The 26,665-nt window shown below is 38.5% G+C and overlaps 1 protein-coding gene across 1 annotated transcript; it reads right to left on the bottom strand.

Annotated features, from left to right (window-relative positions):
• Window positions 1-2,607: 2,607 nt before the first annotated feature.
• Window positions 2,608-18,203, bottom strand: LOC110916882. The gene is made up of 2 exons (XM_022161534.2): window positions 17,871-18,203; window positions 2,608-2,686 (listed from the first exon to the last, which is right to left on the bottom strand). The coding sequence occupies exons 1-2, from the start codon at window positions 18,142-18,144 to the stop codon at window positions 2,646-2,648; spliced, it is 315 nt and encodes a 104-aa protein (XP_022017226.2). The 5' UTR covers window positions 18,145-18,203; the 3' UTR covers window positions 2,608-2,645.
• Window positions 18,204-26,665: the final 8,462 nt, after the last annotated feature.

Below are 26,665 nucleotides of genomic sequence, written 5' to 3'. Positions count from 1 at the left end.
CGTTTTCCCATGCCTTTTAACAGTAAGAACTCTGTTCAAAGTATAACAAGCAGTAGCCACAGCCGCCCCCAAAACTGAACTGGAAGCTCCGACTCTACTAACATAGTTCTTGCAGTCTCGATAAGCGTTCTATTCTTCCTCTCAGCGACACCATTTTGTTGTAGAGTATAACGAGAAATGTATTCATGCAGAATTCCCTTAGAAGTACATAACTCATCCATAACTTGATTCTTGAATTCAGTGACATTGTCGCTTCTGATTCTCTTTACTTTCAAAGTGTACAAATTTTTAAGTAATGTGAGAAGATTCTTGAGGATTTCCGGACTCTCACTCTTGTGTGCCATCACAACTACCCATGAAAAATCTTGAGTAGTCATCAGTGACAGCTAAACAATAAGAATCTCCAAAAGTAGTCGTGTGTTTCATAGGTCCAAAGAGTTCCATATGAAGGCGTTCAAGAGGCTTGTTAACGGTGTTGACTTTCTGGACTGGATGGGACTTCTTTGCTTGTTTACCTTTTGGCAAGCTACACAAACGTCTTGTAAAAGAAAATTCTTGATCAGCACACCATTCACAAGATTATTTTTCACCAAATGGTTCATTTTCCTCAAGTGAATATGTCATACGCCTGTGCCAAGATATAGACTCCTTTTCAGTGGCTGGCTTTTGAGACAAAACATGTAACTTGTGCAGACGTATTAATAGCTTGGCTCATGTCAAGAATATACAAATCATTAATTATTGGAGCCGACAACAGAATCCATTCTTTGGGAATTTTGAAACCAGGTTTCGGCACATAACAACCGGCATCATCAAAATGAATCGTGAACTTCTTGTCATAGATTTGTGAAACACTAAGAAGATTGTGATCAATTTGACGGGCATAATTGATCTTGTCAAAACTAACAACACCATTTGAAAGCATTCCTTCTCCAGTGATGTAACCGCCTTTATCTCCAGCGAAAGCAACATAAGGGACGATTTTGACAATTTACTCAAACCCTTTTTAATTTCTTTTATTTAATTATTTTTGTTACATATATAATAAAAAAGAATATAGATGGAGTTTTTAGAAAAAAAATTAATAGTTTTGTCTCATAATTTTTATAATTTTTCATCCAAATTACTAACTCAGTTTATTTTTTCTAGTTAACGTGAAGGATGTTTTAAATTTTATAAAGAGTAAAATGCACGGATAGTCCCTGTGGTTTGGTGAAATTTCACCTTTAGTCCCCAACTTTTCGGAATTACACTCTTAGTCCCTGTGGTTTGACAAGTTGTTACTCGGATAGTCCCTAAAGCGGATGAAGGTTACTTGGATAGTCCCTATAGTTTGACAAGTTGTTACTCGGATAGTCCCTTTGGTTTGACAAGTTTTTACTCAGATAGTCCTTGTCATTTCACACCCACTTAACCAGAAAACTATCCTCCATCCGCTTTGGGGACTATCCGAGTGACAACTTGTCAAACCACAAGGACTAAGAGTGTAATTTTGAAAAGTTGGGGACTAAAGGTGAAATTTCACCAAACCACATGGACTATCCGTGCATTTTACTCTTTTATAAATTAAGACAGAAATTAATTTACAGCTTCTTTGTATAAATCAGTTTTATAAAGAGAAAACGTCATTAGTGTGCAACACTCGATTACAACTTTTAGTATTTATCAGTTGTAGAGATAGAAAAAGTTGTAAAACGTTACATATTTTTTAAATGTGTTGAGCACCTAGGAAATATGTTGGTAGAAATAAAATATTTATTTAATTAAGATTATGAGGGTAACTAACTAATATTTATTCTGAGTGGCTTGAGTAAATAAACTAAGTTAGTGGTTTGGATAAAAATGGCAAAAAGTTACAAACGTTTGGGGCAATTAGGTACAAAAGTGTCATTTTGGACGAAAATGACAAACCTGCCCAAACCTCAGGGACGATTTGTGCAATTAACTCTTTTATATATTATAAGAGTTACATATTTCGAATTACTTCAAGGCATCCCTTTACCTCACACACACTCGGGCATTTTGCTGGTACTTTTCATTGCCTCATGCGCGTTTTCTAAAACTAAGCTCTTAAAATCTTTACTAATTTGGTCATAAGCCCTTCATACCCATTAAAACGGCTAGAACATTAACAACTTGCCCATAGTCACAAACTGCATAATAAAATTTGTATGTGGAGACACTAAATTTTTATTGTAACAATCGCATCTAGCCATTGTTGCTTCAAAGTGTCCCAAGATAAAAAGATAGAAAGGTGAACTAAGATGTCCACGATTCAGAATGCACGCTAAAAATGAAACAAGTTATTCATTACAAACAACACTATAACATGTTACGCACTTGTATAATTATTTTTTAATATATAATCAATGCCAAACAAAACCGCAAAGGCAAAATAAAACACATTCCTAAACACCCTTCGCTTGAGAACTAAGAATCCAAAGACAACAAGACCCTTTGCTTGAGAGCGAAGAACCAAAGACAAGAAAAGTGCAAACTTGTCACCATCTTAAACTCACAATTAGTCAGTTACAACTTTCAAGTTCAACAAGTTTCCCACATTACAACTAATATGTTTACTGTTTTTTTCATCTTCACATGCATTTACTTGAACTACCAGAAGAAGAATTACCCACTTTCTTGCTCTACTCGTCAAGAATATTCAGCAAAGCACCATTCACCGTATCTGATGAAACAAACAGAATCCATTAGTTGAATCACAGATTATTCAATCACAGATTCATAGTATTTGTTACTTTGGTTCTTATCTAGTTTGACGACACAAATTTGTAGGTCCCTTTTCGCGGAGGATTACGAACCTAAACCTTGTTATACTAACCCACTAGCAAGTGCGGAATCCAAGCTAGTAGGCAAACCGGGATGAAGCAAGTAGAGAAACAACACACAAAAGTTCACCGATTAACACCACTGTATTAATACGTATGAAGGTTCCGGTTACAAGCACAATGTTTACAATCAGTTTGCAAACTCTCAAAGTGGATGTGTGTGTGTTTCGGACAGAACTCTCTCTAACTTTCTGTCTATGTGCATCTTAGTGAAACACAACACACTGCATGGGTATTTATACCCAGCCCATGTTGTCTATCCCGAAGGATCCGATAGATGGTCCGAAGGATCATCTATCGAGGACAAGTCACTCGAAGGATTAGCTGAGACCTCGAAGGATGATCCTTCGAGGTCTAACATTCGAAGCATATCTTTCGAGCACCTCGAAGGATCAACAGTATCCTTCGAGGCTATCCTTCGATACAGACAAACATACAACTTATTTGCCAAGTCAAACTAGGAGGATAGTTGACTTGGTCAACTTACAGACCAACTTAGGACATCGTTTACATACAGACCGAATACAGACAAAGTACAGACACAAGTGCACCAACAAACTCCCCCTTGGCTGTAGCTTTGTCTTTATCTTCTATAGTTGTAGACACGTCTCGAACTTCGACGGTCTTTGGTCTTCGAGTTCTCAAAACTCTGATGTCCTTTCACGTCTTCAAAGTCGGAGGATCTTCAAAGTCTTCACGTCTTGAAAGCAGAGAGTGTATCAACAAGCTACCCGTATCATGTAGGAAGTGTGTTGACAAACTCCCCCTTAACATAAGCTCCCCCTTGAGTTATGCTCGTGAAATACTTTAACTTTATGAAGTGAGATCCTTGTGGTGTTGATGATGGCCAGCGGCAACTCGATCATCTTCATCAGTTGAGTGCCTTCACGTTGTGTCTTTATTCCAAAGCTTGTCATCGACCATGTTCTCCTAGCCTTTAGAATCTGCACATGCAAGAAATCTAAACGCGCAATGAGAACAACTGCTTGGAATATAGTTAGTATAACCAAAAGACACACTAATGACCATGTCATAATCAAACACCGTCCGACAGTTTGAAAGTTTAATAAATTTGTCAATTTTAGCCTTTAACTTTCAAAACTTGCAAATTTCGACCGTTTATGAAGATTTAGTCAATTCGGTTTTCAGTCAGGTTTCAGGTAACGAAGACTCGAGCTCCAACATCGTACGATCGAAAATAAAGTAGAAAGAAAATCTTTTTGGCTTTTATAAAGTTTATATTAAAACAAGCCTAACATCTTTTTGGTATTTTTGAAATTAAAAAACAACAATTTAAAATCCTTTGAGTGTTATCAAACGACATCACCGCTAATGTCGTGCTGATATGCACCAAACGACGAAACTGTTTAAAAGAAAAACAATAAAAGTTAAGCAGTAAATAAATATATACAGACATTCTTTTTGCGAGTTTCGAGGGTAAGAGAATCATATCAGTGTACGGTCATGCCAAAACACTCTTGTTGTTCAGTTAGTTAACATTAAGATAAGCATCCTATAACAATTATCGGTATTGTTGTCCACTTAAGCTCAACTTATCAGATGTAATCATGGCGAGGGGATACGTTAAGGTATGATTTATACTATCCGACCGGTGTTCATCCACATCACGACACATTCCCGTATCAAGGTATGCACGAGAGTTCATCTTACCGGTGAATATACCGATTATCATCTGTTTGACCGTATAAGCTGTGAGATACTCACTTATTTGATTTGAAAACAAGCCCTATGTGATATAATCACTTATTGATGAGGAACTTGATTTTCGTATGCATGAGGGCACAGGTGCAAGTCCGTGAACAGGTCAGTACTTCCGTACAGCAGAGAGACGAACTTGACACCCGGATAAATGTGATATATTATCACTTATTTGATGGACATGTGATTGTTTATCACTTATTGAGGTCGAATGCAGTATGTAATATGTACACGTATGTACAGTATCATGGAAGATCTAGACTTGCGTCCCCTTTATTTTTCGGTAAAAGATACAACCATGATACTCAGATGATAAGCAGCATAAAGACCGAATATCTCAGAACCTCGGCAATCTATCAAACGAAATTTCGGTACTAAGACCATATGCCAATGAATGGTTCCCACCTGGTCTTCAGTCGATTAAGATTTATATCACCCTGCACACTTTAAAAAGATTGTGAGCCTACCGATACATCTTATATAGAGCTGCTTATCGTTTTTCATTTAAGGTTTTAAAGAGGTTTGGACAGACCACTGATGTACTATCATTTTCTCTTTTGCTCGCCAGGAAACTCATTTTTGTTTTTCTATTGTTTTTGTGTTTTTGAAATTTTTCGATGTTTTTGTATTTTCAGATTTTTGGATTTACTCCCCCTAAAATCAATAAACTAAGATAAATTTAAAAAACACACAAAGATATTTACAAAAATGATTTTCCGATGTTGGTTTACTCTTGCTTGACCTTAATGCCATTTACCAAAATTAATTTTAATCAGGAAAGATTTAATTGAATTTTGGAGAAATCAGTTGGCATGTCGGTAAGCGGTGCGGACCATGACAACATTGACGAGTTTCACAAAGAAACAATCACGTGTGAGGTGATATTTGAGATCAACGTGTCAGGCCAAAGAGTGCTGTATGAGATAATAAAAATTCACAAAGTAGCTTAAATATCGACAAGTATAGGAGAGATTAAGAATTTAGAGGCGTATCCTGCAACTGTTCTGTGCATTGCAAGGAATCTAAACACTCTCCCAACTGGATATCCACCCGGTGTGGACTTCAAAGTCGAATTTGCAACTACTGAAAAGTCTCTTGACAACAATAAAATCATAAACCTCCGGGTCCGGCTGGTCTTCCACATTGTACCAGCGAAGGTCTTTGACTTTCTCTTTCAGAAATGGTGTGTGAATGTTCAATCCAAGCCAAGGCATCGGCACACATTTCACTTCATTCGTTCCTGAGGACCCGATCAAAAACCATAATGACCAAAATTTTGTCACGTTCTCCATTTGGTCGAATTTTTGCACCATCATTCAAACACATTCTTTCATCAGACTTTTTGTGTTCTTTTCTTCTTCCCTCTCTCCACCAAAGGCAACAATTTCTTCTGTCGCCTATCTTGTGCAAGAACGTTCCACTATCGATAATCCTATGACTATCGATAGTTCCTCCAGGAACTTCCTGCACACTCACTCAGAGGTTAGTTGGAGAGTGGGACCCAAGCCTTCATAGACTTGGGTTGCCCCTGAGAATCAAGAAATGTAATTTCAACCTCTTGATAATTTTCAAGCACAACACCTCCCCCTGAACTTTCACCTGATTTAGGTTTCCAAGTTTGTTTTTGTTTACCAGATTTTTGTTTTTGTTTACCAGATTGTGTATTATGTACAATTTCTGGTTTTAATGGTTGTGACAAACTCGGTTTCCTTTTAACCGCCGTTTCCGGTTTTAAAGCCTTTTCGATCACCTTTACATTTTTATGTCGTTGTTTTGTTTCTTGTTCTTTAATAGTGCGTTTATCATGTTTTGGAGAAACAGGACGACGTTGTAAGTGACCTCGTTCAGTGGGGGTTCTTTCAACAAAATTTGGTTTGGGTGAGTTTGTGCAGTCTTTAATGATGTGCCCAAACTTCCCACATTTGAAACAAGTTCTCCTTTCAACAAACTTAGGAGAATTTGTTCGACTAGCAGATGTCGAACCTGTAGAACCTGAGGTACTTGCTCGTTCATCACACCCGTTTGTGTGTTGGGTGTAATTGTTATCGCTATTTCGTTTCAAAATCTTGACTTGTTGTACAAAATCAGTGTTTGATTTGTTTTCAAAAGTCTCAATTTTATCTGTACCTCTTGATGCTACAAATTTAACATCTTTTCCTTTCTTCATGTAACGAGCTCCTTTTGATTCAACCTTAGCCTTTGGCTTTGGAGCTCGTTGTTGTTGTTTACCCTTAAAAGCAATTGGTTGTTGCTTTGTCGGTGATTTCTGATTTCCAAATTGTTTTCTAATTTCAGCCTTTGGAATTGGATCACATTGAGTTACAGTAACTCCAGGGATTTTCTTTCCCAAAAACTGGTTTGTAGTATCTTCAAACACTTTGTCAATCAAGGATTGATTGACGTTTTTGATTGGAAAATCTTTGTCTGAATAAATTTTACTATCACCGATTAAAGTATACAACAAGTCATTGCTTTTAACAGCAAACACACTTTCTTTGTCATTCGTGACATCTTTGACATGATTTATCACTTTCTTGGCAACAGGTTGCACGACAGGAGTAGGAGGATCACAAAGAATATGATTCTCAATTGGAATTTCTACTCCTTTCGCCTCATCAAGTGATTCATCCTGGTCATTCACATCTGATTCATCATCTGAAGAATCACATTCCTCAATAGTTGGAGGACTTTGATTTGAAGCACATGATGACTTTTCTTTGTTATCAGATGAGCCCTCCGATGAATTGTCCGGTTTGAACCCTAGCCCAGTAGCAAATTCCTCAACGTTAAGAGGCACACTGGGTTCATACCGCGGCATTTCCTCTTCATCGGGCATCTTGGTATAGTTGTTCATCAAGGGGGGTGGACACGCCTTATACCCTACACCTTTCACATTACCTTTCAGTTTTTGAACGTCTATGATGTGATCGAGCACAAATCGGGAGTTAGAATAACTCTCCAGCTTTTGCTTGATAGCATCATGCTCGCATTTGGCAATGGCTAACTCCTTTTTGGTTTCCTCAACAAGATTAATATAATCGTTAATACTAACTTGTTTATGATAAACAACTTTGTTCAATTCGGAAACACTTTTCTTTAGGGTTTCAATTACAGATTTAAAATCCTTTTCGTTTTGAGTTAACACCATGTTTGCCTCTCTGCACTTGGACAGTTCAATAACCAAACTTTGATTGTGACTATGAACCGTTTCAGATTCACGTTTCAATTCATCACATTTAAGTTTCATGTCGGCACAATCACTACATATGCTAGGAGTTTTAGCTTGAACCTGACTTGTAGAATCTGTGACACTATCCACAAATGCAATCTGAGAAGAGAAAGATCCACCTTCAGTGAGAATCTTCTCCATTTCGCTCGATGTAGCATCAGCTTTCTTGATCAAGTCAGATTTTTGACCTTTTGTCTCCTTGGCATCATCCGACAAATTATCAGCTTCAGATTCAGTTCTTTCGTTTAAATCTGATTTTTCATTTAAACCTGATTCTTCATCCGAGCTGCCACTATATCCTGAACTGTCATCATTTCCCGAAGGTTCATCATCATTGACATTTTTGACAATTTCAGCATAGAACGCAGTTCTTGTTTGATCATCGTTTCCTAACTGTGTGTCCGGACCACAATCAACACTTGGATCAAATTGAGGCTGTGTTGTGGAAACTTGGGCTTGTACTTAGGTTTGATTGAACAGTGGACACGGAGAAGAGCTTGTATTGGATTCAAATGCCGTTTGAAGCTTCGGTTGCTGAACAGAACTAGAACTAGCTGAAGGTCCAAAACCAGGCAAATACACTTCCGTGCTTTGAGTAGGTGTAATCCTTTTGGCTTTTCGAATTTCCACTTCGTTCTTTTGCTCCAACTTCTGAATGAATTCATAGATATTAACATTGACAGCATCTAAAACACCCGCATGCTTTAAAAACTCTATGAATGTGCTCCACTTTGGAGGTAGAGCATCAGCAAACCGTGCTACCATTTCCTGTTGAGAAGGACGAACACCAGAATAACACATTTCACACATCAAATGATAATAACGAGTAGTCATATCATTTAGGGTTTCATTTTCTAAGAAATGAAATGATTCGAATTTCTTCTTCAACAGATCCTGGCGTATCTTTCTAGTAGCTGCATATCCTTCTCCTTGTTCTACCACAAAATTCTGCATGTTTTGATTTTGCTTTGACACCAAAGCCCATTGACTTGCACTGATTGAAGGCTGTGGAATCATACTCTTTGCCCAATCTGCAGCAGTGACTAACTCTTGATTGTATCGTGAGTCCAAACTCCAATCCCACGGACTAGTACAACTCATTTTGATCAAATATTAATTGAGATCCTTCACAAACACAAACTGTTAAGTTTTGTAAGTCCCGTGAAACCGGATCTTTTAATGATATCAAACAATCTTGTGAGAGTGCGGAATCCAATCACAAGATGATTCAAGATAAATCGAAAAATATGAAAATACGAACCGAAAATATGGAAACGAAGAACAAACCGAATCACCTTTAAACACTTGCACACGATTCTATTACTTGAAAAGCAAAACCGTCTGGTACAAGTGTTCACAACCAAAAACGAATTCTCTAGCTCTCTCTCTAGGAAATCTGTAACTATGAATGTCCAACCCTAAAACAAGTTAGAAACTTGTTTATATACATACCTAAGCCCAAGTCCCTACATGGGCTCCCCTTGGGCCTGCTTGGCCCGCATGGCCTAAAGCTTGGCCCAAGTGACCTATAAAGGTCCAAAACCTAATATAAACTAACCCGGTAAAGCCCAGTTCGTAACCATAGTTCGTTGTGTTAATTTGATGCGTCAGTCTCACACTTTAGGGCCTAACAATCTCCCCCTAGACTGATGCCATCAAATTGTCTTCATGACTTGAATTCAGCAATGTCTTCAACGAAATCTATGGTTGTCACTATGCTGCAGATGTAGTGGAAGTTCTTGACTTCTGAACTCTCAGCACTGGGTCTCTTTCTTCAGATTCTGTGGTTAGCTTCATATCAGGATCTCGATCAGCTTTGCTTGAAAATCTTGTTAAAAAGAATGTGAGAGGAGGATTCTCAACAGCTCTTTTCTTCTTCAGTCTTTGTCTTTCAAGCAGGTTCACGATACTTCTTTGAATGTACTTTCACTGTCAGATGGCGTCTCGTATCCGGTTCTTCTGACTCAGGTACATCTTGTTGTTGTGCTGCTTCAGACTTCTTCAGCAACTAACAACATCTCAGTCTTCATCAACCCCTGTTCTTGATTGAAATCAAATTCTGCACATGCTCACAAACTCATAAGCAAACATTTCTTATGCAACAGGGAGAGTACCACATGAACACTAGGTACATAAAATTTCACGATTTAAATTCTTTTAACTTTTGATGATCAGTCAAATCTTCAAGAACGGTTATAATTTTTTAATTTTAAGAAACAAATAAGCACTCTATTTTTGGATTTTTGAATTTTTCATTTTTTTTTATTTTTTTTTTTAACTTAAGAACTAAAACAAATAAAAATTCAAAATATAAACAACTACCATAATATACAATTACAATTGCAATGGGATCAAAACTCGTTCTCAGGCAGACTAAGGAACACTTTTCAGTACGAGCCTAATCAGACTGGTCTATGCGATTGCCAATATGTTTGTCCACTTAAACTTTAACGCTCAACTTTTAATTTTCAACTTCGTGATATGCTTAAGGCGATATTATACTATTATACCCGTGTGTCCCATTCCAAGGCATACCCCCGCGATCAAGGTAAGCACAACGATTCATCGTAACAAGTGAGTATACTGATGTCATCCTTTAAGATATCCTGACTGTGTCTAGGTCTGCATATAATCTGTTTCATCATGTTTTGATTTCTTAACAATGAACACACAAAGAAATACTAATCAAATCCCGGAAATAAACAGCACACTCTATCATGCAAGTATCTTCCGTACCACATATTTCACAAGTCCAATCCAGATTTCTGAAATCTTAACTGGGAGTGGATTGAGAAGAGAACAGAATAGATCTTTTGCAGAGGTGATATAATATACAGATCAAATGAGTTTTTCTCAATTTGATATAGGTTTGTTTGGGTTTCTTTTGGGCACTAGAGGGCCTCTTTCGGGTGTTTAGATCTACAGCGCGACAACATACAGCTAGGTCAGCATGTATCTGGATGCAGCAGAAGCTGTCGTTGCCTAGCACCTCCAGGTCAGCATATATCTGGATGCAGCAGAGGAGGTACACGACTTTTTTCAGAGAAGATTTCAGAATCAGATCAAAATTGTGTGTATCGGGAAACATACAGACATTCAAATAGAAATGAGCTAATTCCAAGTGACTTTCTTTCCTGGGGTCATGTACAATTTTAGTTCTAAGCAGAAGGACAACCAAGATATCCTCGGATGATTCAACAATATAAAGACCCGAAACCTCAGATGTTGGCTATCTATCAACGCAAGATTTAAGACCATAAAATCATACGCCTTTGGTATGTTACCCACATGATACATAGTTCGTTATGTTTATATCACTTAGTATCTTTTATCATGTTGAGCGTCAAGCCTATCAACATATCGCAGTAGATCCTAGTCTTTTCAGCTATGGCACCTTACATGTGTTAGTCAAACCCTTTAACACGAACATTTATTTCACTTCCCATATCATGCAATGTTTCTTTTTGGCTTTTTCATTTTTCTAATGTTTTTGTATTTTTCTCAATTTCTCCCCCTAAAGCAATACATATATATACATCAAACTCTTTTTGTATTTTTTTTCTTTTCTGAGTTTTCTCCCCCTAAACTCTATATCTATCTATATGTTCCTCTCCCCCCCTAAATTTGTGCATAAATCTTGGATTTTTGCGCAAATTTACCATTTACTAGAGAAAGGACACTTTATATACAAAGTTATAAACTAAGAAAAAGAGAAAATATTTTTGTTTAACCGTTTTGTCATCAGATTGAAGACAAATCAAATTCAAATCAAAGTACTGAATTTAAACGGTACCTTTTGCTGATCATTTCTTACTTCTTTTAAATACTAAACATGCAAGCCGAAACCTAGGCCCATGCCACTACCATTCTAGCCCAACCCACAAGTGTTTAACCCAAAACATAAACAAACTAATTACAAGATCAACCCCTAAACATTGTTAACCTACATGAATAAACCTTCAGGTTCCAACAATCTCCCCCTAGGTTTATGCATGCAGGTTCTTCTGTCTTCAGCTGCTTTGATGACCACCACTCATATTGTCCTTGTATCCACCAAATCCCCGCTTATGAATATGCATAACAGAGGCTACTGCAGACGTCCACCCCTTAGCAATTTCTTCATACTTTTCAGTAGCTCTGATTTGGTTGCTCGCCAGTACTTCAATATCTTCAATTGCAAGATTCAACAAATCAATCTGATCGACCAAACAGTAGCTTTCATCTCCATCACAAACAATCACAGCTTGACCAAGACGTTCATTATACGCCCAAAAATGCATTGTCTTCAGCGCCCCTTTCGGAATCTTTCTTACCAAAGGAATTGTCTTTTCTTTGTCAGTAGCGGGCCAGTGCACTATCTTCATCCGCTTGTTTGTATATGGATCTCTGATTCCTTTCGCTGGTTTAACAGTGGTATCTGCTGTACGCATCGAGGGAAAACCTTTTGCAACTTCCCTTTTCAATCTCTCGAAGAACATATGACCAGGTCCATTAAGCTTATCATCCACATAAGGTTTATTTACCAAATCTGTTAAATCTACCTTAGTGAATGACTGAAATTGCCCTGAACGCTTGTACCATTCGACTGGTCCAACTTTTCTTTTAATCCACCACCTGTTACGGTCATGATCATAACCCCAGCTAACAACACCAGATCGATTCCCTTTCTTGTCGTAGAGAGTTTCACCAACATCCATCAAATGATGTGTAGCACGTGCATCTTCATCATCAGGATTTGCATTTTTGTTCTTCAGAATTACAAACTCTCTCTTCTTCTTCAACCTCTCTGCTTTCGCTTTCTCTGCTTCTGGATCAGTAACCCTTTCAAAGTACTTTTCCATAGCAGCAGCCTTTTCAGCATTATCTTTCTCAAAAGCTTTCTTTCTGTTCTCTACATCAGTGGGATCAGAAAACTCTTGACCAAATTTCTTTTCAAGCTTGCCTCGCAGATCATAAACAATATTGAACAATAGACCAACATCTCCCTGCAGTTGCTCAATCTGTTGATCTTTCTTCACAATGGTGTCTTCAAGTTGTATAATCTTCGCATCTTTATGAATGGAATCTTGTTCGAGCACAACCAAGCGTTTCTTCATTTCTCTCATACTTATAAACTCATCATCATCACTGGAATCACTGTCGAAAGGCATTCTGAGTGGTTCAATAGGCCGTTTACCACTTGAACTGCCCGGTTCTTCATGAATAGTACCAGAAGGTCCAGCACTAACAGTTTCAGAGGGCCCAGCTTCAGTGTGAGCTTCAACACTAGGCACTGCTTCACTTTGAGCTTCAACATTTGCCATAACTGTATCATCACCTTGAATTCCAGCATCAGACTCAAAGAAATTATCTGTAGTAGTGGTGGTGTCATCAACACTTGTTTCGAAATCAAACTTATATAAACCTTCAGCATCATCAGCAACAGTTACGGATTGATCTTTGCTTTGTTCGATAAACATTCCGGGTCTAGGATCCCGTCTTTTCCTTTTTAGCGGAATATCATCAGAATCCCTTGGGCTTTCTTCAGGCTCTTCAGTAGACACTGACAGATTGGTAGGAGGATTACCCATCGTGTCAGCCACTTTCTTTAACAACAGAGCCAAATTCTCTGCAGAAATCACCGGATTAACAGTAGAAACAGCATCAGCATTGACTTCAGGAGGAAGTTCAAAGTCATCATCATCAGAATCACATGCAATCTCAACACCTTCATCGTCAGAGTTAATAGTGATACGCTCTGGCTCTGGCTCATTTTCAGTACTCCTTTGAATGTCATGTTCTTCAGCAACTATGGCACGTGCAGGTACGGCTAGTGCCCTGACTGGATTTTCAACAACATTTTCGGTCTCTGCAAACTGACCGAACTTCTCTAACTCAATCAAACCCTCAAACTTCTTCTCTGTTCCTTTCTTTGTTGTAAGGGTACCAAAGCAGGAAGGACCCATGGGCTTTAACTCCAGCGTGTTACCCGATCTCTTCAATTCAGGATAACGAGCATTTAGAATCATCTGCACAAATCTAGGATACACCAAAACTTATCCTTTCGTAACCCAATAGCATTCCTTTTCATTGCTTCTAGAATGTATCGTGAATAGTTGAACGGCTCATTTGTAATCACGCAAATCAATGCAGCCGTCTGCGTTGAGTTTAGTTGATCAATTCCCCCTCGGTTCTCTGTCATGCACAATAGGAACATGTGCAATAACAAACGCCAGTATGGATGAACAAACTTTTTGACCAGGGGAGGAAATCTTCCTTCATAGCTTAGACGTGGCAAGATAGCTTCAATCGCTCCAGCAGCAAGCTCGATTGGATCCGTTTCTTGATCATTAAACTGCAACACTTCCCTGATAACCTGCTCTGTCACAATAATCTTCGTTCCGTCGATCTCAGCAGCTATCGCTCCCTTTCCTTCAATAATATCCACCTTTGCAGTCTTCCAGAAATCTCGTATAAGACTTTCATACACAACCGGATTGTCTCGAAGAGCGTGAACAATACGGCAAGTATTTAAGCCTTTAATCAAAGACATGTACAACTGCTTGTGCTTTACAGGTGGAGGTGCTAAATACGCAACTTGATTGTGAGAAGCAATAAACTTTAGGTCCATTTTCTGCACATCACAAACAACATATAAGTTTCCAAATTTAACAGTGATAAAAATCAAAAGTAAAAACAAACACTGTTACTATTCACTCGTAACCATGAGTCGCAACCCAAGGTTTCGAGTCAAAACCATGAGTCGCAACCAGGATAACTGAGTCGCAACCATGAGATTGCGAGTCGCAACCATGAGTCGCAACAGGCCAAAATGAGTCGCAACCATGAGTCGCAATCTCGAGGTTGCGAGTCGTAATCATTGGTTTCGAGTCCTGTTGTTCTTGATTGCGACTGGAAACTTCATCGGAAACTTCAACATGTCATCGGAAAATTCATCGGAAACATCAAATCTTCATCGGAATCTTCATAGATTCGCCGGAATCTTCAACAATCCTGCAAAATCTTGAAGAATGACGTCACATTTACCTGTTGATGATCTAACTTGATTGCGAGTTGATGATTGCGACTCAGATGATCAGTTGATGATTGCAAGTTGGAAGAGTCGGTGGATGATTGGCTGGTTGCGACTTGTCCTTTAAATGTGGAATATTGGAACAGTGATTGCGACAATGGAGGAAGAGGACTCGAAACCAAAAGATTTGGAAACAGTGGATTTTTTGAATTTCAAAACAATCTTTCAAGTCAACAAATCCCGAAATTTGTGAAAATTTAAAAAAAACAAGATCTTTTATTATTTTTAAAAATAAAAGATTATGTTTAATCTTTTAACAACTTTTTCAACAATTGAAGCACCAAAATATGTGGAATTTTTATAAAAATTCTTTTTATAAAAATTCGATGAACTCTATGAAGAACGCGATGAACACCAAACCAAAAATACGAAAATCTTGAATCTTTGATATCACACCGAGCCTAGAAATAGGTTCTAAAGGCTCTGATACCACTTGTAAAACCCGTGAGGATCACAATGATATCAATCTAAACCTTGTAAGAGCGCGGAAATCAAATACAAGGCGATTCAAGATGTAATATTAAGATCAAATAACAAACAATGAATAACAAAACAAACCGAAACTTGCATTCAACTGAACGATGACTGATACAAGATCGGATGGAACCCCGGTTGCGAGTCGTAACTGGGCAAGATGAACCGAAACCAAGACTGATTGCGAGTCGTAACTGGGCAGGATGAACCGAAACCAGCAACTGTTGCGAGTCGTAACTGAAACGTGATGAACCGCAACTAAGAGATTGCGAGTCGTAACCTGCAAAACAAAAGTGATAAGAACTGTTTACTCGCAATCCCGACTTTTCAGCAATTTCCAAAATTCAAAGATATTGTAATCTTTGAATCTGTTGCACCGAAATCCCGAAAAATCAGCAAACACCAATGCTGAAATCAACAGAACCAAAATCAGTGATTTTTCAATGAATTTTTAAGAACAGTCGATGAACAGATCTGCAAACACACTTCAACAAACCGGATCAGTAATATATGAAACTTCTTGAATCCGATTGATATCAAAACCGAGCCCTTGAATGGCTTCAATGGCTCTGATACCACTTGTAAGTCCCGTGAAACCGGATCTTTTAATGATATCAAACAATCTTGTGAGAGTGCGGAATCCAATCACAAGATGATTCAAGATAAATCGAAAAATATGAAAATACGAACCGAAAATATGGAAACGAAGAACAAACCGAATCACCTTTAAACACTTGCACACGATTCTATTACTTGAAAAGCAAAACCGTCTGGTACAAGTGTTCACAACCAAAAACGAATTCTCTAGCTCTCTCTCTAGGAAATCTGTAACTATGAATGTCCAACCCTAAAACAAGTTAGAAACTTGTTTATATACATACCTAAGCCCAAGTCCCTACATGGGCTCCCCTTGGGCCTGCTTGGCCCACATGGCCTAAAGGTTGGCCCAAGTGACCTATAAAGGTCCAAAACCTAATATAAACTAACCCGGTAAAGCCCAGTTCGTAACCATAGTTCGTTGTGTTAATTTGATGCGTCAGTCTCACACTTTAGGGCCTAACAAGTTTAAACAGACAAGAATTGAAAGATAAAATTCTGTTCGAAAGATCAAGACTAGTTCGAATGATCAACAGTGATCGAAAGATTACTGTTGAGTTTCGAGCAAAGTCTTCGAAAGATTCACAATGAAAGATCCTTATCTTTCGACCAATTATCACGAAAGATTCACAGTTCGAAAGATCTTTATCTTTCGAATACTGATCTCGAAAGATTCACAAAGAAAGATCCTTATCTTTTGAGATGAATCCTTATCTTTCGGACTACTATCTTTCGAAAAGATTCCAAACACGAAGGATAATTCTTAGACTTCGAAAGACTACTCGAAGGATGCTAATCTTTCGAGCTGTCTCTGATCGAAAGATGATCTTTCGAAGTCGAAGGATATCTTTCGGAACTTTCTGACACACTGACACAAAGTTGACGGGTAGGTGGGAAAGGTGATGGGTTGGTGCACAACTTTCGGCAGAAGGTATGTGCAGACACAACTTTTCACCAAACTTTGAAAAGTTTTCCCAAAATGGACAACACCTTATCCACAACCAGTCGCCGGAAATATGATCGGAAAATGGCCGGAAAAATCAAAGTCTCTTAAAAACAAGTTTTCAAGTTACCCAACCCAACCTTGAACACTCCCGAAAGTTTAGAAGCCGTTTTTCAGTTTAGAAAAGCAACAAAAACCACCAAAACGGGTGCTAAACCTAGTGTCCAAACACACCAAGAACTCGAACAACCCGGTTTTAAACAAGGTAAAGAGCCAAGCTCTGATACCACTTGTAGGTCCCTTTTCGCGGAGGATTACGAACCTAAACCTTGTTATACTAACCCACTAGCAAGTGCGGAATCCAAGCTAGTAGGCAAACCGGGATGAAGCAAGTAGAGAAACAACACACAAAAGTTCACCGATTAACACCACTGTATTAATACGTATGAAGGTTCCGGTTACAAGCACAATGTTTACAATCAGTTTGCAAACTCTCAAAGTGGATGTGTGTGTGTTTCGGACAGAACTCTCTCTAACTTTCTGTCTATGTGCATCTTAGTGAAACACAACACACTGCATGGGTATTTATACCCAGCCCATGTTGTCTATCCCGAAGGATCCGATAGATGGTCCGAAGGATCATCTATCGAGGACAAGTCACTTATGAAAATAAAAAAATGTTTTAATATGAAAATAAAATTGTTTTATTTTCATAAGTGACTTTTTTTCACTTTTTTTTATAAAAATTCCATCAAATTTCCTCACTTTTTTTTTTTCACATTCCTTGGCATTGATTAAATACCCATGCAGTGTGTTTAAGAAATCTACCCAAGGAATGTGAAAAAAAAAAAGTGAGGAAATTTGATGGAATTTTTACCCAACCAACCACCCCTTATGAAAATAAGAACTTTCGAAAATGTTGAACATATGTAAATCCAGATCAACAACTGTAACATTATAATAATCTTAAAATAAAAAAGGAGAACGAACCAGCGTTGTTATCAATCAAGCAATCATGGGGGAAGTACCACATGTATGTAGTCAAACATTTGCCCTTCTCCTTACTTTGATTGCCATAATCAGCGTGATTAATCCTCCCGTACTGTGTCCAAGGGTGGGCCCATGGATCGGGCCTAATAGCAGCATCACACTTCAAGTCACTTACAAAAAGTTTATATTCTGCTATTGTCTTTTCCGAATTCACCCATCTCATTTCATCAAAATCAACTTCAAGAGTATCAAAATCATTATTTACTTTAGTCATCACATAAAGTTTTTCACCTGAACTTATAAAGTTCCTATATCTGACGTGTAACAGCGAGAAATTCTTCATTTTTTGTGGGATAAAGGTAGGAACTGGATTAAGCGTGAATTCATATAACTGACTCATGGTGTGTATCGTATATATTTTTCCCTTGAAAAAGTGTAGATCAAGGATAGGGGGATTGCAAGAGATATATCTCCATTCGGATTGTTTACCAGCTAAAGAGAAAGCTAAGCCAGTGGAATTACATTGACAGGTGATTATCACAAACACCCACCCAGACATTGCATGTGAATAGACAAGAATACCTTTGTTGCTTGCTGACATATTACTTATAGCATCGGAGAAATCAGGGAAATGAAGTTCCTTCCTTGTGAACCACTTTTTGGCGAATCAAAAATTGACCAAAAAGAATTCTATTCGCCGTGAATTATATTCGACGAAACACATAAATTTCATTTCGCCAAAATACAGTTGACGAAACAACTTTTGGGCTTTGAATTCTGTTTCGCCAATTACTTTGTGGGCTTAAATCCTTTTCGTCAACTATACTAAACAAAACAAAAGCTTAAAACTTAAAAGATTTCATAATATTCTGTTTCGTCGCTTAGTGGGGATTTAATCTTTCTCGTCAACTAGAAGTGGGCCTACAAAGAAAATCCTTTGGGCTTTGACATTCCCTGTTTCGTCAACGATTAGTGGGTGAATATTGTTTAAAAAAAAATTGTTTCGTTGACTTTCATTGAGCCCATATTAAAATCTGTTGTTGTCATTTATTAAAATCTGTGAAGCCGTTGAAGAGTATAAGCTGACACTTGTGAGCCCTTATTAAAATTTGTTTTATCATTAAAACCGTTGATTTCAAGTGTTGGGGTTTTTTGTGAAAGCCCAAAAGCATTTTGTTTTGTCATATTGTATTGGGCTCACAGATCACCTTGTTTCGCCAAAACTGTTGGGCCCAAATTTCCAAAAGTGTTTCGTTAAATTAAAAGGACCAAAAACAACAAATCCGTTTCGTCAAGCCCTTTGTTTCGCCAAAGGAGTTTTTTAAAAAAAAAAAAATTTAGTTTCGTCGATACTTGTAAATTTTTAACAGAGGACTTCCAAAAGTGTGTTAACAGTCTGTTTTCAAGAGTGTGATCAGTTCTTCACAAACATACACCAATCATGAGATGCACAAGTCTGTGGGATTGGAGTATGGACCCACAACCAGGTCAAGATCAAACTTCCGCAGCCGCGTGGGCAAGAAATATGTTTCCTCAACCATCCATAAGTGCAAGTCAATGGGCTTTGGTGTCGAATCAAAATCAAAACATACAGAATCTTGTGGTAGCGAGAGGAGAAGGATATGCAGCTACTAGAAAGACACGTCATGATCTGTTGAAGAAGAAATTCGAATCTTTTCAGTTTTTGGAAAATGAAACCCTTAATGATATGACTACACGTTTTTATCATTTGATTAGTGAAATGTTTGCTTATGGGGTTTTGGCCACTCAACAGGATATGGTGAATAGGTTTGCTGATGCTTTACCCCCAAAGTGGAGTTCGTTTATTGAGCTGTTGAAGCATACGGGTACTCTAGATACAGTTAACATCTATGAGTTCATTCAGAAACTGGAACACAAGAATGATGAAGAAATCAGGAAAGCTAAACGAGTTCCCGCTCTTCAGAATACAGAAATGTACCTTCCAGGATTCGACGCCTTGGCACGATCCAGGGCAGCCCAGCAACCAAAATTGCAAACTGCATTTGTGTCCAATACAAGTTCCTTTCCGTTTCCTCAATCAACTACTACTCCGGTTTTTGATCCAAATGCCTATATTCCAAAACCATCTCAAGCTCAACCTCAACAAGGCAACCAAAATCCTTTCATATATCAAACAAGTACATCCACGTCCAACTCGAATAAAGCCGATGACTCCTGGTCTGTACAATTTGGAAGTGGAGATTAAGGAGGAACTGCGTTTCATGCTGAAATTGTCAAGAATGTCAATGATGGTGAATCTTCGGGAAAAGATGACAGTTCGGGATACAGTGGCAGTTCGGATGAAGAATCAAATTTGAATGAAAGAACTGATTCTGAAGCTGATAATTTGTCAGATGATGCCAAGGAGACAAAAACTCAAAAATCTGACTTGATCAAGAAAGCTGATGCTACATCGAAAGAAATGGAGAAGATTTTCACTGAAGATGGATCTTTCTCTTCTCAGACTGCCTTCATGGGTAATGTCACAGCTCCTACAAGTCAGGTAAAATCTGAAACTCCTAGCATATGTAGTGATTGTGCTAAGATGAAACATGAATGTGCTGAATTGAAACGTGAATCCGAAACGGTTCATAGTCACAATCAAAGTTTGGTTATTGAATTGTCTAAGTGCAAAGAGGCAAACATGGCGTTAACTTGAAACGAAAAGGATTTTAAATCTGTAATTGAAACCCTAAAGAAAAGTGTTTCCGAATTGAACAAAGTTGTTTATTATAAACAAGTTAGTATTAACGATTACATTAACATTGTTGAGGAAACCAAAAAGGAGTTAGCCATTGCCAAATGCGAGCATGATGCAATCAAGCAAAAATTGGAGAGTTATTCTAACTCCCGATTTGTGCTCGATCACATCATAGACGTTCAAAAACTGAAAGGTAATGTGAAAGGCGTAGGATATAAGGCGTGTCCACCCCCTTTGAGACACAACTATACCAAAATGCCCGATGAAGAGGATATGCCTCGGTATGAACCTAGTGTGCCTCTTGATTATGAGGAAGTTACTACTGGCCTAGGGTTCTGTTGATGCACTTGTGTCTGTACTTTGTCTGTATCTTGTCCAATATAAAACGATGTCTTTGTCAGTCTTGTAAGTTTGACCAAGTCAACCATCCTCCTGGTTTGACTTGGCCAAAAGTTAGATTTGGTTGTGATGTGTGTGTCGAAGGATGAGTTGTCGAAAGATGACTCATCGAAGGATGAGTCATCGAAGGTTTATTTAGATCCTTCGATAAGCTCGAAGGATAAGCTCGAAGGATAAGGATTTGATAGATGATGATGGACCTCGAAGGATATCATCCTTCGAGGTGTATATATAGGTCCTTCGACAGGTTTAACATCGATAGATGATCCTTCGATCATCTATCTGATCCTTCGATCAGCCTACATGATCCTTCGGCCAGACAACCTGGGTTTGGGTATATATACCCATGTAGTGTGTTCATTTCATTTTAGACACTCTAGACACAAGAGAGACAGAAAGATAGACACTCGAGAGATAGAGAGTATTCTGTCAAGAACACACACACACACTTAGAGAGTTTGCAAAACAGATTTGTAAACATTGAGCTTGTAACCGAACCTTTTATACGTATTAATACAAGTGGTGTTAATCGGTGAATATTGTGTGTCTTGTGTTTGTGCTTGTTTCATCTCGGTTTGCACTCTAGCTTGGATTCCGCACTTGCTAGTGTGTTAAACATAACAAGGATAAGGTTTAACCTCAACCTCCGAGGGACCTACAAGTGGTATCAGAGCTAAGGCTCTTTTCCTTGTTAAAACCGAGTTTTTTTTACAAGACTTTGGAGTGTTTGGACACATGGTTTAGCACCCGTTTTTAGTGTTTTTCTCGTATTTCTAGACTTAAAAACGTGTTCTAAACTAACCGGGTGTGTTAAAGAACGGGTTGGGTAACTTAAAAACTTGTTTTTAAGAAACTTGGTGATTTCCGGCCAAATTCCGGCTTACTCCGGTGACCGGTTTCTGGATAAGGATCTTCCATTTTTGGTAATATTTTATTTGTCAAATCTGAGTTGGTGAAAAAGTATGGTCTGACCATACCTTTCTGCCGAAAGATCTCTACCAACCCATCACCTTTTCACCAACCTGTCACTTTTGGTGTCAGCTGTGTCAGAAGAGTTCGAAAGATATCCTTCGAAGTCGAAAGATTATCTTTCGATCAGAGGAGGTTCGACAGATATCGATCCTTCGAACATCCTTCGAAGTCTGTGATTTATCTTTCGAGCCAAGGAATCTTTCCGAAGGATATATTGTTCGAGCTACAGTTATTATTCGAAAGATAAGGATCCTTCGTCTTGGAGAATCTTTCGAAATCTTTCGAAGTCGTTGTTCGAAATTCAACAGTGATCTTTCGAACACTGTTGATCCTTCGAACAAATAGTATCTTTCGATTCTTGTCTGTTTGAGTTTAACAAGTTTGTGTTTTGTTAAGGTCTTCAATTAGTATCTCATCAAAATGAGTTGTACAAGTCCTTGGGACTGGAGTTTGGACTCACAATCTAGTCAAGATCAAACCTCTGCTGCAGCTTGGGCGAGAAGTATGTTTCCACAGCCATCAATCAGTCCAAGTCAATGGGCATTGGTATCCAATCAAAGTCAAAGCATTCAAAATCTTCTGATTAGTGAGAGCGAAACAGGCAGCAACAATCGTCCACCAAAGTTGAACCATATGAACGACTTTCCATCATGGAAAAGCCGCTTTCACACGTATGTTCAAGGGCAAAGCACCGATCTTTGGACGTGTTTCATCAATGCATTCAATGATAATCTTGAAGTTGCAGCGTCCACTTCAGAAGGTTATGCTAACATGCTCGAAAATGACAAGAAAGCTTATGAATTGGAGAAAAAGGCCTTTGCTACACTTACACAAGCACTCAACAAAGATATCTATCATCAGTTCTCCTACTGCAAGACCACGAAAACATTGTGGGATGCCTTAGTTGCTAGAGGAGAAGGTAATGCAGCTACTCGAAAGTCTCGTCATGATTTGTTGAAGAAAGAGTTTGAATCGTTTCAGTTTTTGGAAAACGAAACTCTAAATGATATGACAACCCGTTTCTATCATCTGATTAGTGAAATGTGTGCTTATGGGGTTTTAGCTACTCAACAAGACATGGTGAATAAGTTTGCTGACGCCTTACCTCCAAAGTGGAGTTCTTTTATTGAGTTGTTGAAGCATACTGGAACTCTAGACACGGTTAACATCCATGAGTTCATTCAGAAACTGGAACATAAAAATGATGAAGAAATCAGGAAAGTAAAGCGAGCTCCCGCTCCTCAGAATACAGAAATGTACCTTCCAGGCTTCGATGCTTTGGCAAGATCCGCTGCAGCTCAGCAACCTAAACTGCAAACTGCATTTGTGTCCAACACAAGTTCTTTTCCGTTTCCTCAATCAACTGTTGCTCCGGCTTTCAATCCGAGGTCTTACATTCCCGTTCCAACACAGCCACAAGTCCAACCACCACAACAACAACAGCATGCTCATTATACAAACAATCCTCAACCTCAAAACCCTAACACAATCCGAGTCGATAATTCAAACCTCTCACACATCAGCATTGAAGTTGCTAAGGAGCATATGGAAATTATCAATACAATGGTCAGTGCTTACTGTGGTTTGGTTGCAGGTCAGCTTGGAAACATCAACATGACCAATGAAGATTATCAACAGATCGACAAGGAAGAAATGGAGTTGATGGATATCAAATGGGCTTTTGCTAGTGCAGTGAACAGGGCAAAAGATTTCATGACTCGAACTGGAAGAACTTCGTTGGAAGGAAAGAAAGATACAAAGTATGGGTTTGATATTAACGCCGTTACATGCTTCAATTGTGGTAATAAAGGGCACTTCAAACGTGAGTGCACTCGACCAACAAAACAAGGCAATCACAACCCTTTCAGAAACCAGACGAGTAATACAAATGTGAATGCCCAGCAAGAAAACCGTGAAAGGAGGATTGTGGCAGTTAATAACAATCAGGGCCAGCCTGGAACTTCAAATCCCAATCGGGCTTTGACTGTTCAAGCTGATGAGGGATGTGACTGGTCTGTGCAGTTTGGTGAAGGTGATCAAGGAAGTGGAACAGCTTGTTATGCAAAGATCATCGATCACATCAAGCATGTTCATAAAGAAGAGTTCTCTGAAAGTGATGACAGTTCTGGTTATTCTGGAAGTTCTGATGAAGAAGGCTCTGTTTCTGGGGATAATCAATTAGAGTCTGATGTGAAGGAGGAAGCAGGTTCTAGTGTTGAGGATTTATTGAATGAAGCTGATGAACTCATATGTCAGAAATCAATTCTGATCAAGAAGGCTGCTACTACATCCAGGGAAATGGAGAAGTTCCTTTCTGAAGACGGATCTTTTTCTTTTCAAACTGCATTTATGACAAATGTGTCAGCCTCTTCGAGTCAGGTAAATTCTGAACCTCCTGCTCCTAGTGTTTGTGAATCATGTGCTGAAATGAAGCTTGAACTAGAAAAGCTTCATAGTCATAATCAAAATTTGGTTATTGAACTTTCCAAATGCAAAGAGGCAAATATGGCTTTAACTCGGAACGAAAAAGATTTTAAATCAGTAATTGAAACATTAAAGAAAAATGTGTCCGAAGTGAACAAAGTAGTTTACCACAAGCAAGTAAGTATAAATGAATACATTAACATTGTGGAAGAAACTAAGAAGCAATTAGCCATTGCCCAATGCGAGCATGATGCAATCAAACAAAAATTGGAAAGTTATTCTAACTCCCAATTTGTGCTTGATCACATCATCGATGTTCAACAACCGAAGGGAAATCAGAAAGGCATAGGGTATAAGAAATGTCCGCCCCCTTTGATGAATAACTATACCAAGATGCCTGATGAGGAGGAAATGCCTCGGTATGAACCCAGTGTGCCTCTTGATTTTGAGGAATTTGCTACTGGCCTAGGGTTCAAACCGGACAATTCTTCAAACACATCCTCTAAGCAACAAGAAACTTCAGCATCCATGAAGCAAAGTCCTCCAATTATCGAGGACTATGAGACATCGGATGATGAATCAGAATTGGATGTAAGTGATCAGGATAAATCACTTAACAAGATGAAAGGAGTAGTTATTCCACGAGAGAATCACATTCTTTGTGATCCTGATACTCCTGATGTCCCATCTGTTAAGAAACAAGTGATTGATCCTGTCAAAGTTGATAAGACATGTGTGTCTACTGTTAAAAGCAGTAATGTGTTGTATACATTGGTTGGAGGTGATAAAATCTACTCAGATCACGATTTCCCAATTAAAAATGTAAATCAATCTTTGATTGATAAAGTCTTTGAAGACAACACAAACAAATTTTTGGGAAAAACACTTCCGGGAATTGTTGTAACACAATGTGATCCAATTCCTAAGGCTGAGATTAGAAAACAGTTTGGTAATCAAAAATCTTCAACCACTCAACAACCTAGTGCTTCTAATGGTAAACAACCAGTCAAACGAGCTCAAAAACATAAAGTCTCTCAGATGAAATCTGAAGCAAAAGGAGCTCGATCTCAAAAGAAAGCAAAAAGTGTCAAATTCGTGGCATCCACAGGTACTGATAAGATTGAGACTTTTGAGAATAAATCAAACACAGATTTTGTACAACAGGTCACGATCTTAAAACGTAACATTGATAACAATTACACTCAACGCACAAATGGGTGTGATGAAAAGGCTAGTACCTCAGGTTCCACGGGTTCGACATCTTGTGGTCAATCAAGTTCTCCTAAATTTGTTGAAAGGAGAACATGTTTTAAATGTGGAGAATTTGGGCACATCATCAAAAACTGCCCAAATGCTCCAAAGAATAAATTTGTTGAGAAAGCTCCACCTGAAACAGCTCATCCTCAACGTCGGTCAGTTTCACCTAAACATGATAAACGAACAGTAAAAGAACAAGAAACTAAACAACAACGTAAGAACATGAAAACTGTTGAAAAAGCTTTGAAATCTGAAGTTAAAACAGTTAAAAGGGAACCAAGTGTGTCACAACCTGTAAAACCAGAAGCTTCAAAAACTGTTTACAATACTCAAACTGGTAGGCAAAAACAAACTTGGTTACCTAAGGCGGGTGACAATTCAGGGGGAGCAGTTGTTCTTGAAAACCATCAAGAGATTGATATCACGTTTCGTGATGCTCAGGGATGACCCAAGACCACTAAGGCTTGGGTCCCCATCCTCAACTGATGTTTTTAAATGACATGTGCAGGGTGTTCCAGGAGGAACTATTAATAGTCACTGGATTGTTGATAGTGGAGCATCCAGGCACATGACTAGCGACCTACGGCTCTTATACGACGTGAGAAATATTAGAGGAGGGTATGTCGCATTTGCGGGAGACAAAGGCGGATTCATCACTGGAGAGGGAAGTATCTCCAATGGTATTGTGTGCTTCGATAAGATCAATTATGTTAAGCAAACTGATCATAATCTTCTGAGTGTGTCGCAAATCTGCGATAAAAAATTCTCCGTGCATTTTGATGATGCCGGCTGCTATGTGCTGAAACCTGGATTCAAAATTCCACAAGAATGGATTCTCTTATCGGCTCCGAGAGTTAATGATCTTTATATTCTCGACATGAGCCAAGAGATTACCACATCTGCACAAGTCACTTGCTTTGTCTCAAAAGCCACTGAAAAGGAGTCTATATCTTGGCACAGAAGAATGGGACACATTCACTTGAGAAAGATGAACCATTTGGTGAAAAATAATCTTGTAAAT

This window comes from Helianthus annuus, chromosome 16, assembly GCF_002127325.2.
Source record: "Helianthus annuus cultivar XRQ/B chromosome 16, HanXRQr2.0-SUNRISE, whole genome shotgun sequence".
NCBI classification, from domain to species: domain Eukaryota; kingdom Viridiplantae; phylum Streptophyta; class Magnoliopsida; order Asterales; family Asteraceae; genus Helianthus; species Helianthus annuus.
This window is presented reverse-complemented; position numbering and strand designations above follow the sequence as displayed.

Coding starts and splice junctions, on each gene's coding strand:
- LOC110916882 (XM_022161534.2), bottom strand. CDS start 18,144: ATGACTAAAGTAAATAATGATTTTGATACTCTTGAAGTTGATTTTGAT. Junction 2,687..17,870: donor CTTGATTGATAACAACGCTG/GTTCGTTCTCCT, acceptor TTGTTTCATCAG/ATACGGTGAATGGTGCTTTG.